This window comes from Crotalus tigris, unplaced genomic scaffold (genome assembly GCF_016545835.1).
Source record: "Crotalus tigris isolate CLP2741 ecotype Arizona unplaced genomic scaffold, ASM1654583v1 scf7180000024475.591531, whole genome shotgun sequence".
NCBI lineage: Eukaryota > Metazoa > Chordata > Lepidosauria > Squamata > Viperidae > Crotalus > Crotalus tigris.
The window spans coordinates 25,359-43,738 of record NW_024100646.1 but is presented as its reverse complement, the minus strand read 5'-3'; the positions used below and the strand labels follow the sequence as shown (position 1 = coordinate 43,738).

At 42.0% G+C, this 18,380-nt stretch overlaps 2 protein-coding genes across 2 annotated transcripts; one reads left to right on the top strand and one right to left on the bottom strand.

Moving 5' to 3' along the window:
* The first annotated feature begins 6,521 nt into the window (after positions 1-6,521).
* Positions 6,522-11,836, top strand: LOC120303714 (lithostathine-1-like). The gene is made up of 6 exons (XM_039333418.1): positions 6,522-6,619; positions 7,198-7,260; positions 7,618-7,727; positions 8,730-8,876; positions 10,463-10,577; positions 11,551-11,836. The coding sequence occupies exons 2-6, from the start codon at positions 7,206-7,208 to the stop codon at positions 11,619-11,621; spliced, it is 498 nt and encodes a 165-aa protein (XP_039189352.1). The 5' UTR covers positions 6,522-6,619; positions 7,198-7,205; the 3' UTR covers positions 11,622-11,836.
* Positions 11,837-13,253: 1,417 nt separating this feature from the next.
* On the bottom strand, positions 13,254-14,635 carry LOC120303708 (olfactory receptor 1G1-like). Its single transcript, XM_039333409.1, has one exon. The coding sequence runs from the start codon at positions 14,622-14,624 to the stop codon at positions 13,701-13,703; it is 924 nt and encodes a 307-aa protein (XP_039189343.1). The 5' UTR covers positions 14,625-14,635; the 3' UTR covers positions 13,254-13,700.
* Between the last annotated feature and the right edge of the window lie 3,745 nt (positions 14,636-18,380).

The following is an 18,380-nucleotide window of genomic DNA, read 5'->3' as shown; positions in this document are numbered from 1 at the left end:
GTGCTCAGTGCCTTGTTTTGTGCTGCCACGATTGGTGCCTCAGGCCTGTCTTTTTGTGTAGCCCTTTCTGGCCATTGGTGGGATTTTACAGTATCTGCCACTTCAGCTATCTGTAGGAGGATATTTGTAGCTCGGTGGAAATGAGAGGTCCGTATCTCATGATTTCAGTTTCCTGAACAAACTTCAGATGGAGTGTCTAACTCAGCGGTTCTCAACCTGTGGGTGGGGACCCCATTTGGGGTCAAACGACCATTTCATGGGGGTCGCCAAACAACGCAGTCCGCCATTTTTTCCCCTTTTCCTTAGATGTGCTACTCCCTTTTATTCTGTTGGCTTTTGAAAGCCAACAGAATAGACTCTCTTGAATAGAGTCTAATTCTATGGGCTTTCCAAAGCCAATAGGAATTGTCCAGGCTGTCTCTGCCCTGCTGAGCCCACCAAAATCCCATTCTGCAAACGGGGCTGCAAGTTGTCTGCAGCGAAGGCGAGCTGTCTGGAAGTTTCCACCTCTCCCTGCTGAGCAACTACTAACAATGTAAGTAAAAGAGGGCCAGGGGTGGGAGGTGGGAGGCCAGCGGGTACAGGGAGGGTTGCTGGTGCATGTGGGGCCTGGCGGGTGCCTTACCTCCCTTGGGATGGGCCAGCCGGTGGCCCAGCCAGTGATTGGCCTGTGCCGTCTCTGCTTGACAGCTACGCCTCGGCTGGCGCAGGGGGCAGCACCACACATGCGTGGCGCTCCCGGGCAGGGAAAGTCCTCGACTTACGACTGGTTGACTAGTCCTCGACTTACGACCGGTTGAGTAGTCCTCGACTTACGACCGGTTGGGGTCGCGGCATTAAAAAGGTTGAGAACCATTGGTCTAACTGGTATTAAATTTGGCCCGTCTCTTTTCTCTAATCAGAACTGACAGTTTTGCCATCCCAGCCAGCTCCACCAACTTTAACAAGCACACTTCCGTTGTGGCTATCGTCACATTCTTCCAACAATGAGCAATAGAAGTCTTGTTGCCTTACAATTTTCCCGAAGTTTTGCCCATCAATCTTCACTAAAATATCTCTGCTTATAAAAAAAATGGGCAGATGGAAGGGAAGCCATGTTGTGCCAGAGGGAGGGAGGGAGGGAGGGAGAGAGGAAAGGAAGGAAGGAAGGAAGGAAGGAAGGAAGAAAGAAAGAAAGAAAGAAAGAAAGAAAGAAAGAAAGAAAGAAAGAAAGAAAGAAAGAAAGAAAGAAAGAAAGAGAAAGGAAAGAAAGAAATGCTTTTGGTTCCAAAGGCCAACTCTTAAAATAACCTACATGGTCAAACATCAAAAAGCAAATGAACTGCAACTTTGTATGTTCAAGCTGATCTTAGAAAACAAACACACCTTGGGGCCAGGTGAAGAAGTTGGTCAGGAGAACGCCTAAGTTTTTCCCTTCTTTTTTAAAGAAACTTCATGTTCAAATAAGAGAACAATGAAGTGGATGGCATCTCCCCACGGAAGAACTCAAGAAGCCCAGGAGAGCTGAGGTCTGTGATTGTGACAAGAAAGTTAACAACTCCCTTTGTACCTTGTTTAATCCTTCCAGAAAAACAACCTGGTTGACAATGCCATCTCCCCCCTGCTAATTCCACCCCATTAGCAGCCTCCCTGGAGGGGCTCTTTCAAGGTGCAAACAGAAGTCTCAGACGAAGGAGCAGAGCTGGAAAACTTCCTGATCAACTTTGCCAATTAAGTGTTCTCGACACTAACCAGCTAATTGGTAATAAGTATTCCCTGAAGATGAACAAATTTTAATTCAGCTATGAGAACTAAGATCTCTGAGTTTAGCAAGGCAAGAACTTAATGAAACCCAACAGCATAGAGCAGGGGTAGGCAACCTTGGCTCTTTTATGACTCGTGGACTTCAACTCCCAGAATTCCTGAGCCAGCATGGGGGGACTATGGCCCCTTCATGACTCGTGGACTTCAACTCCCAGAATTCCTGAGCCAGCATGGCTCAGCTTGGAAATTTCTCCCTTTCCCTTCAGCATGGCTGGCTCAGGAATTCTGGGAGTTGAAGTCCAAGAGTCATAAAAGAGAGAAGGTTGCCTACCCCTGCACTAGGGCCTCTTTATGACCTGTGTGTTATGGATTCGATCGACAGAGACAAATAAAGCAGAACTCCGAGGCTTGCAAATTCCTCAAAGAACATGTTTATTGATACAGAGTATTGGCACTTCAAAAGTGAAACCAAGTCTGAAGAGATGCATAACAATTCCCCAATACAAAGTTTCCCCACTCAGCTTGGTGGGTTTTGCATGAAACACCCAGCCTGCAGTCTCGGGAACAGCTGATGAACTTGGTTCCCATGAGAGAAAGTTCGAGAGAGAAAGTCTGTTTTGTTTAGCGCAATACCTGGCAATCCTCCTCCCTCCATGCTATGTGGCAACTAGGAATGAGAAGGAAAAGAAAGATGGCTGCAGCCATGCTCATTCTAAAATTGACAGTCTTCAGAAAGAAAGAATCTCCTGCAGGGGAAACAGAAATCAGGTTATCCATCCCCTCAGGGCTTGTGAGGGTACTTATCATATTTTTTTTTATTAACCTGTCTGCCTTCACATTCGTACATTTCACCCACGTAGCCTCTGAAAGGGGGTAACTTCTCCACTGGACAAGATATAGTAGTTTTCCCTTGTGCAACCTAGAGTCCAGAATACGTTTGATCTCATAATGTGTGTGTGTCTCTCTCTACCACTACTGGACCAGGTGGCTCTTTAGGAATAGGTTTTAAGGTGGATTCTGACACAAACTGCAATGAAACACAGGATGGACTTTCCCCAACAATCGCGGAAGTTTTAATTCCACTAACACAGGGTTTATGATCCTGATAATAGGGAAAGGACCAAGGAACTTTGGACCCAATTTCTTGCTGGGAAATTTTAACCGTACATATTTTGTTGAAAGATAAAGTAATTGCCCAACATAAAAGGGATTTTGAGGGGAACGTCCTTTGCTTGTTCCTTGTAAACCTTTGTAGCTTTAGCCAATGCTTTCTTCACGTTCACCCAAACCCCCTGGAAAAATGTCACCCATCGGTTCAAGGTCTGGGAAGTAGGTGGCTCCTGTGGAAACTCAGGCATGGGCACAAAATCTCTATCCATCACTCTTTTGCATGGGGTGAGACCAGTACTACTGTGCACAGTATTATTATAAGCTACCTCTGCAAAAGGTAAAAGGTCAGCCCAATTTGAATGCTGGTAATTCATATAACGTCTGAAATAATGTTCCACCATTGTGTTAACTTTTTCAGTGGCACCATTAGTATTCGGATGAAAAGCAGATGAAAGCCCCTGGGGGGGGGGACCCAATCAGTTTAACAAACTCCCTCCAAAATTTTGCAGTAAACTGCACCCCTCTGTCAGAGATAATCTGCTTTGGGGCACCATGGATCTGGTATATGTGCTGCAAAAACAGTTTGGTTAGTTTCTGGGCAGAAGGAAGTCCCAAGCAAGTGGTGAAATATGCCTGTTTGGAAAATAAATCAATCACAGTCCATATCACAGTGTTTGTCTTACTCTCATATAATTCTACTATAAAATCCATGAATATCTCCTCCCAAGGCTGAGAGGCGTTGGCCACTTGCTGTAATAAACCTGGGGTTTTTCCAGGACACTTCCACATGGTAGCACAAGTGGCACAACTTTTTATATAACTCTCAATGTCTTTTTTCATTTTTGGCCACCAGAATTGCCTCCGCACTAGATGCAATATTTTTAAAACTCCAAAGTGACCCGCTTGCTTAATGTCATGACCCCATTGCAACATCTGGAATCTGAGGCTTTCTGGGAGGTATAACTTAGAGCCTTTCTAAGCTAATCCCCCTCTTAAAGTCAATATAGACCTGTTATCTTTGAACCAGGCATCAGTCTCTAACTTCTCCTTTAGCTCCTTCAATGATCGATCGTCAGGACCCATAGGGGGCCTCTGTGTGTGTGATCTGTTCGTTATTTGGGATGCAGGCTGCGGCAAAGGAATAATGGAGTTAATCACTTCCTCTCTGTTGCTTTTGGACAAGGCACCCGCCAGAAAGTTCTTGCTTCCAGGAATATATTTTAAGGTGAAATTAAAACGGTTGAAGTATTGAGCCCATCAAATTTGCTTGGGGGATAATTTACGTGGGGTTTTGAGGGATTCCAAGTTTTTGTGATCAGTCCACCCCTCAAAAGGTAATTTCCTCCCTTCCAAGAAATGACGCCATGTCAGCAATGCCCAACAAACTGCAAAAGCCTCTTTCTCCCAAGTTGCCCACTTCCTCTTGGTCTTGGTTAATTTCTGGGAAGTGTAAGCGCAAGATTGTAATTCTTCTCTATGATTTTTTTGTAACAGAACAGCACCCATAGCCTCATGGCTTGAATGATGAATTGTTGCCCGGATCTCTGTGTTTAAGAATTGGTTCTGCTGCAAAGAGTCTGGCATTCTACTGACCATTGCAACAGTTGACAAGGATGGGGTTCCCCCCCCCCTTTGCCTGTTTTGAGTAAGTCAGTGATTGGCATGGCTATCCTTGCAAAAGAAGGAATAAATTGACAATAAAGGTTGGCAAACCCTAGAAAGCTTTGAAGCTGCTTACGGGTGCATGGGGGGGGCGGCCATTCCAAAACTGCTTTGACAGGATCCATTTCTACTCCCTCATTCAAAATCCGATATCCGAGGTAGTCGATATGTGTCTGGTGAAATTCATATTTTGACAGTTTTGCATACAGTTTGGCTTTCAACAGTTTTTTCAATACATCACGGAGTAATTTGATGTGTTCATCTATGGTTTCAGTGTAGATAAGGATGTCGTCAAGATAATCTAAAACCCCTTTGTATAAACGATCATAGAAACAGAGTATAGAATGTGGTAGCTACAATTTGGGATATAGAGACTGGTAATATTTATAGGAGAGATGCTCCTGTATAGCAATAACAACAACACTTAGACTTCCCACTGCTTTACAGCCCTCTCTAAGCAGTTTACAGAGTCATCCTTTTGCCCCCAACAATCTGGGTCCTCATTTTACCCACCTCGGAAGGATGGAAGGCTGAGTCAACCTGGAGTTGGTCTAGGTTCCAGGTTGCTTCTCTCCTTGATTAGTTTCTATCCATTATTTCTTGTCTTGCCTTCTGGTCCTTTGGAAAATAAGTTGACCCCCTCCTCTTTGTGGCAGCCCCTTAAATACTGGAAGAATGCTATCATGTTACCCCCTAGTCCTTCTTTTCTCTAGACTGGCCATACTCTGTTCCTGCAACCGTTCTTCATATGTTTCAGCCTCCAGCCCCCTAATCATCTTTGTTGCTCTTCTCTGCTCTCTTTCCAGAGTCTCAACATCTTTTTTATATCATGGCAACCAAAACTGGATGCAACATTCCCAGTGTGGTCTTACCAAGGCATTATAAAGTGGTGCCTAAGAAGACCCTGGTGTTAGGTCAGACCAATCACTCCTGCAGCCCACATATGCTCACCATGGTCAACCAGATGCCTTAATGGGATAAAGGAGAACGTGAATGCATGCACGCACGTATATACACACAGATAGAGATTCACAGTCATGAAAACACCATAAAAAAATTAAAACCCTGTAAAAAGCACATCCTGGTTGGATTTAGAGATTATTAATACCAAGATGATTTTATGGTTTTATTATTTTATGACAGGCTGTTCTTGATTGTTTTGGCTCCAATCTAGGATATTGTTGTTATTATTATAGAATAGAATGGAATGGAATTCTTTATTGGCCAAATGTGATCGGACGCACAAGGAAGTTGTCCCCAGTGTAGAAGCTCACAGCGTACATATAAACAACAAGTAATAGGTTATAGATAATAATCATAGTTACTATGAGAGGTTATATTGTCATTTTATGAGGGTTCATATCAAAGGAGGAAATTCTAGGATTAAATTCAGTCCAGAAAACAACCCAAGACTTTGCAATTTCCTTTTTTCTAATTATTTTTTTAAATTTTACTCCAAAGTTAAAATACAAACTTTAATAGAAAAAAAAGGGAACAAAAACAAAGCAAAACTGAACAGGATAAAAAAAATATGCATACAAATAATAATTAAAAGCCTACACATAAATGGTCTCCTCTAGTTGAATACTGATAAATATTTTTAAACAATAATAATTTCCCTCCTTGCAAAACAGGTTTACACTTTATAAAATTCTACAGCCCTCTTTGGCCAGCTAATTTGACCTACCCTCTATTTACTGTAAAACAACAACAACAACAACCCATTAACTTATAGAACCAACAACAAAACTGAACTTTAGAGTTAGCTCTCTGTTTACAAACTGCTATTGTATTTTACACGCAAAAACTCCACAACGGCTTCCAATCTACCATAAATCATTGCAATCATTATCTCTGATCTGTCCAGGATCCAATATCTTCAATGGATTCTTAATAATGAGTTTGCGGTTGCCTGGGAGAACAGCTGAGTGACAGGTTTCTCTGCCTGTCCCAGGACGTGGATGACACCCGTGTTCCAGAAATTGGATCACCTGTTTTGGATCACCTTATCTTGCCGTGCAGGGCGTGGACTCTGGTATATAAGCAGGAAAAGGGACCATTGGTGATTTAGAGGATTCTTCTCAGATTGGATCCCTATTTGAAGGTGAGAGCTGTTACAGAAAGAAGAGTAGCATGATGTAACTCTAGAGAGAGAGATTACAACATATTTGTATTTATAACAGCTGTGAAGAATATTGGAAGCTACTTATTTGTATCTTTTTTTTTCTGTTCTATTTTTCTTTAGCCTTCCCCCGTTTTTGACTTTCCTTTCCTTTCCTCTCCTCTCCTCTCCTCTCCTCTCCTCTCCTCTCCTCTCCTCCTTTCCTTCCTTACTTTATATTTGTTTAGATTAGTTTTTAATGTTCTTGTTTAAAAGTTTTCATACGAGTACCAATGGCAATAGCTTCAGGGAGTCTTTGGATCTTGCAGCTATGTATGTACGCACCGTGCCCTGATCCAAAGGGGTTTCAACAAAATTGGGAAATATCCGATGCAGAACCTTCATTCCCTTTTTTAAAAATTGCCCATAGTTTGAAATTCTTCAACCTCCTTTGCAAGAATTCCTGGATAAAAAGGTATAAGGATCATTTGATTTGACTGATGAGATATCGTAGCATCTGTGTTATAAAGCAACAGTGGAGGACCTTCAGGGTTGTTCTCAACTTCTGCTTCTCTCCTCAGGTCTGGAGATGTTTCTCATCACTTGCTTCATCTTTTGTCTCTTGGGCAGCCTTACCTGGGCAGGTAAGCTGTTGCCAGCACTCCAATAGGGACTACAAGGCGGGGGGGGGGGGGAAGCCTTAACTTCCAACTCTTTTTAGCACTGCACAAGACAGGGGTCTTCAAACTTGGCAACTTTAAGCCTTGTGGACTTCAACATCCAGAATTCCTCAGCCATTTCAAACCGATAAAAATCCACCTTAATTCCAATTGACTCATTGAGTTTAAGTCACTCCTTCCACCTTATCTTCATGGAAGAAAATCTTTTTCTTTTCTGGAATGCTTATTGAGGAATTACATATTTCTCTTTTGCTCAAGGATTTCTCTACCTTGTTGGTGTCCATGAGGAAAAAGTCCATTTTTATTCTGTTTTCTGAGCAGGTCCAAGTGTTCGGACTGTCTGTCCTTCTGGCACCTTTGGCTATAAAGATGGAAGCCAGTGGTATTGTTACAAGTTCTATGAAGATCAGCTCACCTTTCATGATGCTGAGGTAAGCCCCCCCCAGGTAACTCACCTGAGGTAACTCACCTGAGCAGGAAAAATTCCCTTAAGCTGGCCCAGAGTTTTTCCAAACTTTATAACGCCAAAATGTTCATCTCATTTTTTTAAAATGAAGAGCACCTGCTGCATGACTCTCCCTTAGAAAAAAGATAGAAGCCTAAAATAAAGAGTAAAATAAAATACTTTAGTAATTCTCTAGAACTCCCTTCAATTTAGTACTTTGGTAATAAATCTGAACGGGATTTATGGGTTGGCTTCACTTCAATGTCGGACTGAAATTCGTTAAAGGAAGCCAAACTGGAATAAGACATCCTCCTGCTACATTTAAATGGGATTGGATGGTGTGTGATTTAACAGTTGTGCAACTCAGCTATTGTCTATGTTGTGGGAACAAGGCCAACAATCACAGGGTTAACAGGGTTTCCTCACTTAGCAACCAATCACAGTTAGGACAGTGATGAAAAGGTATCTTTATGGCTAATCTTCATATTTATGATAGTTGCAGTTGACTTAGCAACTGCTTCACTAAATGACTGAGTTGCTGGTTCCAGTTGTGGTTGTTAAACGAGGACTGCTGTACCTTCAAAAGTTCAAGCCATGCTCTTTCAAAGTGGGCCCTTGTCTCTCAGGGTGTCTTGTTATCTCCACACACAAACACACACCTCCTTCCCTCTTCTCTCTCTCTCTCAAACCTTGTTTGGATGTCCCACTTTTTTGTGTGTATCCCACTTCTAACACCACTTTCACACTTTGCTCCAAAGCCCGAGAGCATCTTCCCCAATATTTTTTTTTCTTTATTTTTTCTTGTTGGGCAAGAAAGTCATGCTCGCATCTGCAGCCCCTCTTAGGAGAACTTCAATGGCAGGAACCTAGTTGGGAGGACCTTGTCTGCCCAGACTGCAAGACCCCCCCCCCCCGGGTTGTAGCAGACTTCCTATTGACAACCTGGTTTGTGGGTACTAAGGTATTTTTGGTACTTCTCTCTTTGCAGGAAGAGTGTCAGTTCAGATGGAGAGGCCATTTAGCATCTCTGACAAAAGACAAGCAGGTCAAAAGCATTGGTACCTATGTCACCAAAGAAAACCTGGAGGGTGATTTGGTCTGGATTGGACTCCGACAACTTAAAGGGTCCAGTGGGGTGAGTCCTTGGCCCTCCTGGCTCTGAGCCACCTGCAGCTGTTTCCATACAGCTGTTTCCTGAGTAGTGATTTACACCATCCTTGAATAGCCCAGCCACCTTGTTCCATCTCTGTCCCCTGATGCTGGTCTTGTCCCATGTTAATAGGCTAGATAGACTGTATGGTGTGGTATCTAAGAACCGTCCCATTGCTGCTCCTGACAGAACAGTTCATTTAGTGACTGTTCAAAGTTACAAGGGCACTGAAAAAAAATGACCTGTGACTGTTTTTCACACCCATAGCGGTTGCAGCATCCCCAGGGTCACGTGATTTACCTTTGGATGCTTGAGAACCAATTCACATTTATGATGGTTGCAGTGTCCCAGGGGGGGTCATGTGATCCCCTTTTGTGACCTTCTGACAAGCAAAGTGAATGGGGGAAGCCAGGTTCATTTAACAACTGTGTTACTAATTTAACATCTGCAGGGATTCACTCAACAAATGTGGCAAGAAAAGTCGTAAAATGGGGCAAAACCCACTTAACAAATTTCTCACTTAGCAACAGAAAGTTTGGGCTCCGTTGTGATCGTAAGGCGAGGACTACCTGTGTTTTAACCCAGATTCCCACACTGAGCAGGCCGCTTGTTCTATCCTAGTCTATGTCCGTCCTTATTGCATCACAAAAACAAACCCCTCTTTAACACTAGGCTGGGAAAACCAACCCCTTTTTATTTCAAAAACAGTCCTGATAAGTTTTCTCCAAAACAAAAACAACAGGATACTTTTCCAACAGATAATTGGTTAAAAAAGCAAACAGAGCAGGAGTTAAACAAGAAATTTACCAGCAAAACAAACAGACCATGATCCCTGGAAGTTCTTTACAAACGGTTACCTTCAGCAACCAGCACTGCCCACACCTTCCCTTTTTATTAAGCAGCCCCAAGGCGTGGCTTCTCAGTGCTTTCTCCTCCTCCCTGGGAGTTGCCCTATTGACTCCCTCTGACCTGCTCTAGTTAATTGTCTTCCTTTACGAGCATCTCTAATGACCTCCAGCTGTAAGTCTTCAAAGTCTGACTCATCTTCCCCACACAGCTGTGTCTCATCCTGACCACAATTGGAGGGGCCAGGCTCGTCATCAGATTGTGAGTCTTGTAATTCATCAGAGCCTCCCTCCGACTCTGATGGCTCTCCAAACCCTTCCTCCTCTTCCTCCTCCTCTTCCTCCTCCTCCTCAGATTCCCTGGACTCAGCTGTTGGGAATACAGGCTGGCACGGAATTGCGACACTGCTGGACTCAAAGGCTCAGGGATCTTTATAGCCCCAGGAACCTTGGATTCTATGCATTGCAATCGCAATAGCCCTTATACACTTATATGCCGCTTTTGCATCCAAAGGACCTAACTGGGTCTCTGCCTAGAACAGTCAAAAGAATGACTTAGGATAACGTCTGTGTGGTGCTTGCTTGCACAAAAACCTAATTAGCAGGATTTCTCCCTTTAAATTAATTTAACCTAAATTTAGAATTAGAATTTAAAAATTTTTATCAGCCCCCCTCTCCACATTCCCCATTCACCCACCTTAACATGCTTTATTCTGCATTGCACAGAACACTGGATGGCGCTGGACTGATGGGGCACGATCCATATATAAAAATTGGAGCTCTGGTGAACCCAAAATTGTGTCTTATGATGACACTTGCGCCGGTCTCTCTTCTGCATCTGGTCAGTATGAGAAGCCATCGTTCCTTAGTGTGGATGGAGTTTGCGTCTGTAATTCCAGGAAAGCAGTGAAGGGAAGGGAAGATGGGGAAGGGAAGGGAAGATGGGGAAGGGAAGATGGCAAAGGGAAGATGGGGAAGGGAAGGGAAGGCAGGAAGGGAAGGGAAGACAGGGAAGGGAAGGCAGGGAGGGGAAGGGAAGATGGGGAAGGGAAGATGGAAAGGGAGGGGAAGGGAAGGGAAGACAGGAGAGAGCTTTGTGAAGACCTGGTTTTATTTCAAACATTTATATTTACCCAGCCACCCAGCTCAATCAAGGTGACTCTGAGTGACATACAACAAGAAGAATAAACCTATAATCTAAAACATCAACTGTATTTCACTTTAAATAGTAAGCCAGATGTGCAAAACAGCAATCTGAATAGAATAGATTAATGCAGTGTTTTTCAAGATTAGCAACTTTAAGAAGCGTGGCCTTCAGCTCCCAGGATCCCCCAAGCAGAGACCCAAATGCTTGAGGGAAGACCCCTGTCTTAACTCCCTTGATGAAAGAGCTGAGTCTGCTCTAGGTCAGCAGGAAGATTGTTCTAGAGCAGGGAGGCAGCCATGGAAAAGGGGCCCTTCCTAGATCCCACCAGAAGGCAAGGCTTAGACGAGGGGAGGTGCAGCAAGCACCCCACTTGTGGGAGAGGAGCTGGAAGGAGGAGTTAAAGATGTCATCTGTTTGAAGTCTTTGTGTCACCATGAGAGGTCTAAGTCCATTCCCCCTGAATTCTCTTGGCCCTTATCCAGTGCCCATTTAACTTTGACCGTTACTTGACTAGATTCTTGTGTGTGGAAGCTGTTTGCACTTGATGCCACCCATGAATGGACGTGAGGCAGGCAGATGTACTTGAGAGCAGATGGTCTGCAAGTAGTCCAATCCTGTGCCATATTGGGCTCCAAAGGTGATCACCACCCATATTTCTTTCTTTCAGAGCACGTGAAATGGGTTGCTAGAAACTGTAACTGCAAACTTCCTTTCCTCTGCAAATGGAAACCCTCTTAAGCCATGTCTGAAGATGGAGTTGGGGGGCTCCCCATTGAACGGAAACCTGAGCTGAGATCTTTCGGTTCCATCTTCTCTATGTGCAAAAACGTGTTTGCCAGAAAGACCAGCTGAACGTCAAGCAGTTGGTTCCTCTCTGTCCTCTGAACTTGCTTCTCTCCCCCTCTTTCTGAAGAATGTGCCCCTCCCTTGATAATAAACTGTGTTGCTCTGCCCTTGTCTTGAGTTTGGCGTTTCTCTCCCAGAGGGACCAGGGCCCCTCCCTGAATACCTCTCAGAGGGAAGAGGGTGTTGTGTGTTGTGCAGTTGACTTTCTGGTCACAAAGACGACATGCCACCTTATCGGCTCCTTTCCTGGCATCTGTCTCTCCCACCTTTTCTCTCCAAGGGAAATACGAGATTAATGAGAGGAGAAACATGGATTTGTGGAAATAATGTTCCCCTGGAGTGGAAAAAGGTCCATGCAGGGTGGGTAGCTGGAGGATCGCTGAAGCAAACCAGACCAAAAACATTAACCAGCAAAAGCTGAAAGAAAGTCATGCATTTGTGATGCTCATCTTCTGGTTAATTGGCACCTCCTGCAGGTTCTGGTGAGACCACAGTCTCTTCCGGGGTGTATTAAAACATACTTCCTGTTTTAATACATATACTTGGAATTGCTGTTTCTTTATAGACTATCACCAACTCTAACATGGTTCCCCCTATATACAGCAGTGTTTGTCAACCTTGGCAACTTGAAGATGCGTGGACTTCAACTCCCAGAATTCTCCAGCCAGCCTTGCGAGATAGAACATAGTGTCGCTGGCTGGAGAAGTCTGGGAGTTGAAGTCCACACATCTTGAAGTTGCCAAAGTTGACAAACACTGCTCTATGGTGTTCTCTCACACCAAATAAATGCTGTGTGTGTGGTATCAAGTAGGTTCTTGTGGTCAGTTGGACGTGTTATTGTCCATATCGATGTTTTTTACTTTGTCAAGATCGTTCTAACTTTTTCATACCCCAAACTGGATATGAATAATAAATGTATTTCATTGTTCCTGCCTGATAGTTCAACATTATCAAAGGTGGCAGGTACTAGATTTCAGCAGATGGGAATGCTGAAAACAAAAAAAGAAGAAAAAGTTTGACCCAGAGAAAAGGAATTGAAGCGAGGAGAAGGAAGTGTGCAAAATCATTTCGATTCTTTCTGGAAAGATGTGTCTTCTCGTCCTCATGCATGGGCAAGATGGTGACACCCATCTTTTCACGCAGGAGATTAAATGATTCACGATCTCTTCACTGCAGAGTAGAGTTTCCCAACTGGGAAGGATATATTTTTCTAATGCTTTCTCCTACACAGGACAAATATTCTTTTATTGGCCCAAAGATGCTTTTTCAAAAGGCAACAAGACATCGTTTTTCCTTGAAGATGTTGCACATCCAAGCAGCTTCTTCAGTTCTGATGGAATGGTGACTCCATTCCATCAGAACCTGAAGAAGCTTCTTGGATGAGAAGCAAAACGTCTTCAAGGAAAAACAGTTGCCTTTTGAAAAAGCATCTTTGGGACAACCCTATCCTGGATGCCTCAGAATCTCCATAGACATTTTTTTACTGGCAATAAAATGAGCATAAGTGCTGAAAGAAATTGAGTTTTTTATTGAGTACTCGAATTACTGAATTATTACACTGAATTATTATTCTTGATCACATGAATTACTGCAAAAGAGGCTCTTTCTTGAAAGAATAAAGTCCATCCAGACCACAACTAAACTTCATCTTCAGCTGTGTCTTAAAACTGATAAGATGAATTTTGAGTCTGTCTCTCAAGGGTTGGTAAATTTGCAAGATGTACAATACAGTTGTTGTTCATGAAAGTAACAAAGCAACTTGTTATGGGGCTTGCAGGCACCAAGTTATGATAGAACATAGAATGCTGAATTAATATGATATCTTTCATTGTTGTCTCATAAGAAATGTTTTACCTTGAGTAAGTTCATTGACCAGTTCCTATGTAGCAGTCTCATTCTTATTAGAGAAAAAACACACACACACACACACACACACAACCACACATTGCAAAATGAAGCCTGCCCCATCTTCTAGATGTTGAGAAGCTTCCTCAGGGCCCCCTTGACTTCCTTGTTGCGGAGGCTGTAGATCAAGGGATTCAACATGGGGGTGACGATGCAAAACATGGTGGAGATCAAGGTGTCCACCTCTAGAGAGTAGCCAGCACGGGGCTGGTTGTAGTTCACAAAGGCATTTCCAACAAAGAGTGTTACTACAGCAAGGTGTGAAGCGCAGGTGGAGAAGGCTTTGCGCCTGCCGATCTTGGAGTGGATCTGTAGAATGGAGGACAAAATGTAGAAATAGGACAGGACGATGAGCAGAACAGGGATGAGACCTACCAAGGTGCTATTGATATAACTGACCAACGTGTTGACTGAAATGTCACTGCAAGCAATTTTCAACAATGGGGGGACATCACAAAACATGTGAGGGACCTGGAGGTGTCCACAGAAATCCAACCTAGAGGCCAGGGCAGCGTAGATAGCTGAGTTCAGGAAGCCCCAGAGCCAAATGGCCAGAGACAGCTGGACACACAACTTGCCCCTCATCCGGTGGGCATAGTGCAAAGGTTGGCAGATGGCAGCGTAGCGGTCATAGGCCATAACGGCCAGCAGTGCCGGCTCACATCCCGCAAAGCCAATCAGGAAGAAGGCTTGTGCCAGGCATTGGTTATAGGAGATGGTGTACTGCTGGCGTAGGAAGTCCACCAGGATCTTTGGTACCACCACAGAGGAAAGGCATATGTCCAAGAAGGAGAGCTGGCTGAGGAAGAAGTACATGGGGTTGTGAAGACGGGAATCCAGGAGAATCAGAATTATGATCGTGAGGTTGCTCATCAGAGCGACCAAATATTCAGTAACAAACACCAAGAACAGGTGGATTTCATGACTGAGAAGGCTGGACAAACCCAGAAGGATGAATTCTGTCCCTTGAGTTTTGTTCTGGGCATCCATGAGAGGAAAAAAAAAAAGAAACAGCTGGCAAAACAGAAAAATGCATGTCAAGAAAGCAAAGAGGAGTTAAATTACAAGGGTAAATTAGTTTTTCAGAAGGAATTGATCAAGAAATCTTTTTTAGACTATTATCAAAAATTATACAAATCTACTAATGTGCAAATCTTAGATATAAACAAATATTTAAGCGAGGCTAGTTTTCCCAAATTGACAGAGGATCAGAAACATGAAATTAATGGCTTAATTACTAAGGAAATTGTGATAGCAATTAAACAATTGAAATCAGGGAAAGCACCGGGTACGGATGGGCTGACAGCTGTTTATTATAAAGCTTTAATGGAGGAGATGATCCAACCATTAGGTGATCTTTTTAATAATATCTTACAGGGCTCAGAGATTCCTCCCTCATGGCGTAGTGCTTTCATATCTTTGATTCCAAAAGAGGATCAAGATCTTACTTTACCAAAGAATTATAGACCTATATCTCTTTTAAATGTGGACTATAAGATATTTGTAAAAATCCTAGTAAATAGGCTTATGAGGGTTGTGCATCATCTTGTGCATAAAGACCAATCTGGGTTTATAACTGGTAGGTACATGAAAAACAATGTTAGACAAATCATTAACTTATTAGAATATTTAGACAAGAACAACCAAGTCCCTGCAGGGCTGATATTTTTAGATGCTGAAAAAGCCTTTGATCAACTGAATTGGCATTTTATGCTAAGAGTAATTGAAGAGATGAACTTTGGTGAAAAGATATTACAAGCTCTTACGGTAATATATCAAAAACAAATGGCACAACTTATTGTCAATGGAGGTTTGTCAGAGGTTTTTACAATAGAGAAAGGTACTAGGCAGGGATGTCCATTATCACTGTTGTTGTTTGTTTTAACACTGGAAATACTGTTGATCAAAATTCGAGAGTCGCAGGAAATTAAAGGAATAGAAGTTAACAAAAAAGAATACAAGTTAAGAGCTTTTGCGGACGACTTGGTGGTTACTTTGTCGCAACCTACCCATTCTGCAGTAAAGCTACTACAGTTGATCCATCATTATGGTTTGGTTTCGGGTTTTAAGATTAATGTTAATAAGACTAAAATCCTACCTAAAAATATGACTATTCAGGAGAAGCAGACTCTGGCTAACTTGACGGGTTTTGAAATTGTTAATAAGGTAAAATATTTGGGGGTGATGTTATCTGTTTCTAATGCAAAGTTATTTAAAAATAACTATGAAAGGTTGTGGGCTAGTGTACAGAAGGACTTGAAGAATTGGGAGAAGTTGCAATTATCTCTCATGGGAAGAATTGCAGTGATAAAAATGAATATTCTACCCAAGTTTCTTTTTTTGTTCCAAATGTTACCGATTTTGAAGAATGAGATTAATTTAAGTGAATGGCAGAAAGGCGTCAATAAATTCATTTGGGCAGGGAAAAAGCCAAGGGTTAAGTTTAAAATCATGCAAGACTTCTGTGAGAGAGGTGGACTCAAGGTACTGAATTTGAAATTATACTATTTAACACTAATTAGTGACTGGGTAAATTTGACAAATCTTGAGATACTCTAGAGGGATGGGATTTACTTTTTGGGTGGCATGCCTATTTAATATTCAATAAAAAAGTGGATTGGGCTTTCAAATCTCACATTATAAGAATTTCCTTACTTAGGATTTGGAGAAAATATTATAAGAGTGATTTTAAAGTACCATTATGGGCTATACCTTGGCATGCGATAAAAGGAATAAAAAGAGGTGTTAAAATGGATATGGTGTCCTACAGACAGCTACTCAGATGGGATGGACAAAATTGGCAGTTAAAATCACGGGAAGAGTTAGCACAAGAAAATATTATTTATTCTTGGTTTCAATACAGGCAATTAGCAGACAGATGGAAGGTGGATTGTAAGGTGGGTTTTCTTAGAGAAGATGAAAATTTTATTAAGCAAGTGAAGGATCAAAGACAAACTCATATTAAGAGAATTTATGGGGTTCTAGTTGAATTGGACTCAGAAACGGAATTAATTAAAGATTGTATGATTAGATGGGCGCAGAACTTTGGTGAACCAGTTCCATTGGATACCTGGGAAACTATTTGGGTGAGAAATGTCAAATTTACACAAGCACAGAATTTAAGGGAGAATTTTTATAAAATGTTTTATAGATGGCACCTTGATCCACAAAAAATGTCTTTCATGTACCCTGACTTACAGCCTAAATGTTGGAGATGTGGTTGTTTGGATGCCACCTATTATCACATTTGATGGTCGTGCAGAGAGATAAAAGCCTTCTGGATTAAGATATGGTGGAATATTCAGAGAATTTTTAGAAGGAGGGTAAAATTTACTCCACAATTATTTTTGCTAGGCATAGTTACTGATTGTGATACAAAGGAGGTTATATTGATGTTAAATTTGATTACAGCCGCAAGGCTGTTAGTAGGACAATACTGGAAGAAGGAATCTTTGCCCACAATGCAGGAATGGTTCCTTAAAGTGTCTTACTTGGCGGAAATGGCAAAGATTTCGGCTTTTTTAAAGGAACAAACGCAAGAGAAATTTCTTGCTGTTTGGGATAAATGGATAAAATTTATACAATTTAAATTGGATATAAAAAAATATCACATAGCTTTTTCATAACTTTTATTTTTATATATATATACATATATTTTAGTGTTATATTTTCTTTTTTTTTTGTATATATAACTTTTTAAATTCTTTTTTAACTAAGCCTATATTCTGCTCTGGGAAGCTCAGGGGGGGAAGGGGGTGGGTGTTTTGGGGGGGGTTGGGGAAGGGGAGTTTTGTTATGTCATGTTTAGTTTTTTGTATATGTTGTTTTTCGTTTTTGTATTGTTATTTTGTTTTTTTGTAAAAATTTATAAAAATTTTCAATAAAAAAAAAAAAGAAAGCAAAGAGGAGTAATGAATTTTGGAGAACGCATGTAAGAGGTAAAATGACAATGTCATTATTTGGGGTCTCTGTGGAGAATGAAATATTAAGAATCTCTTATACCTAAAGATAACCTTATTAAGAGTCAAATATATATGGGTTGATGTTTCAAGGATTTCCTTCCTTCCTTCCTTCCTTCCTTCCTTCCTTCCTTCCTTCCTTCCTTCCTTCCTTCCTTCCTTCCTTCCTTCCTTCCTTCCTTCCTTCTCAACTGCAACAAGAATGATTAGGGGACTGGGGGCTAAAATATACGAACGGTTACAGGAACTGGATATGTCTAGTCCAGTGTTTCCCAAACTTGATCATTTTAAGGTATGAGGACTTCAACTCCCAGAATTCCACAGCCAGCAACGCTGGCTGTGGAATTCTGGGAGTTGAAGTCCACATGCCTTAAAATGGTCAAGTTTGGGAAACACTGGACTCTAGTCTAATGAAAAGAAGGACTAGGGAGACAAGATAGCAATCTTGCAATGTTTGGAGTTCCGACAAAGACAAGGGCGTCCAAGTATTTTCCAAAGCACCCAAAGAGAAGACAAGAAATGATGGAAACTAACCAAGGAGAAAAGCAATCTAGATTCTTAGTTCTTAAGAAGCAATCTAGAACTAATTTCTCAGCAGTCAACCAATGGAACAGCTTGCCTTCAGAAGTTGTGGGTGCTCCATCACGGGAGGCTTTAAAAAAGAGACTGGACAACCGTTTATCTGAAATGATATAGGGTCTCCTGCTTGAACAGGGGGTTAGACTAGAAGACCTCCAAGGTCCCTTCCAACTCTATTATTCTTCTTGTACTATTTTGAATTGGAATT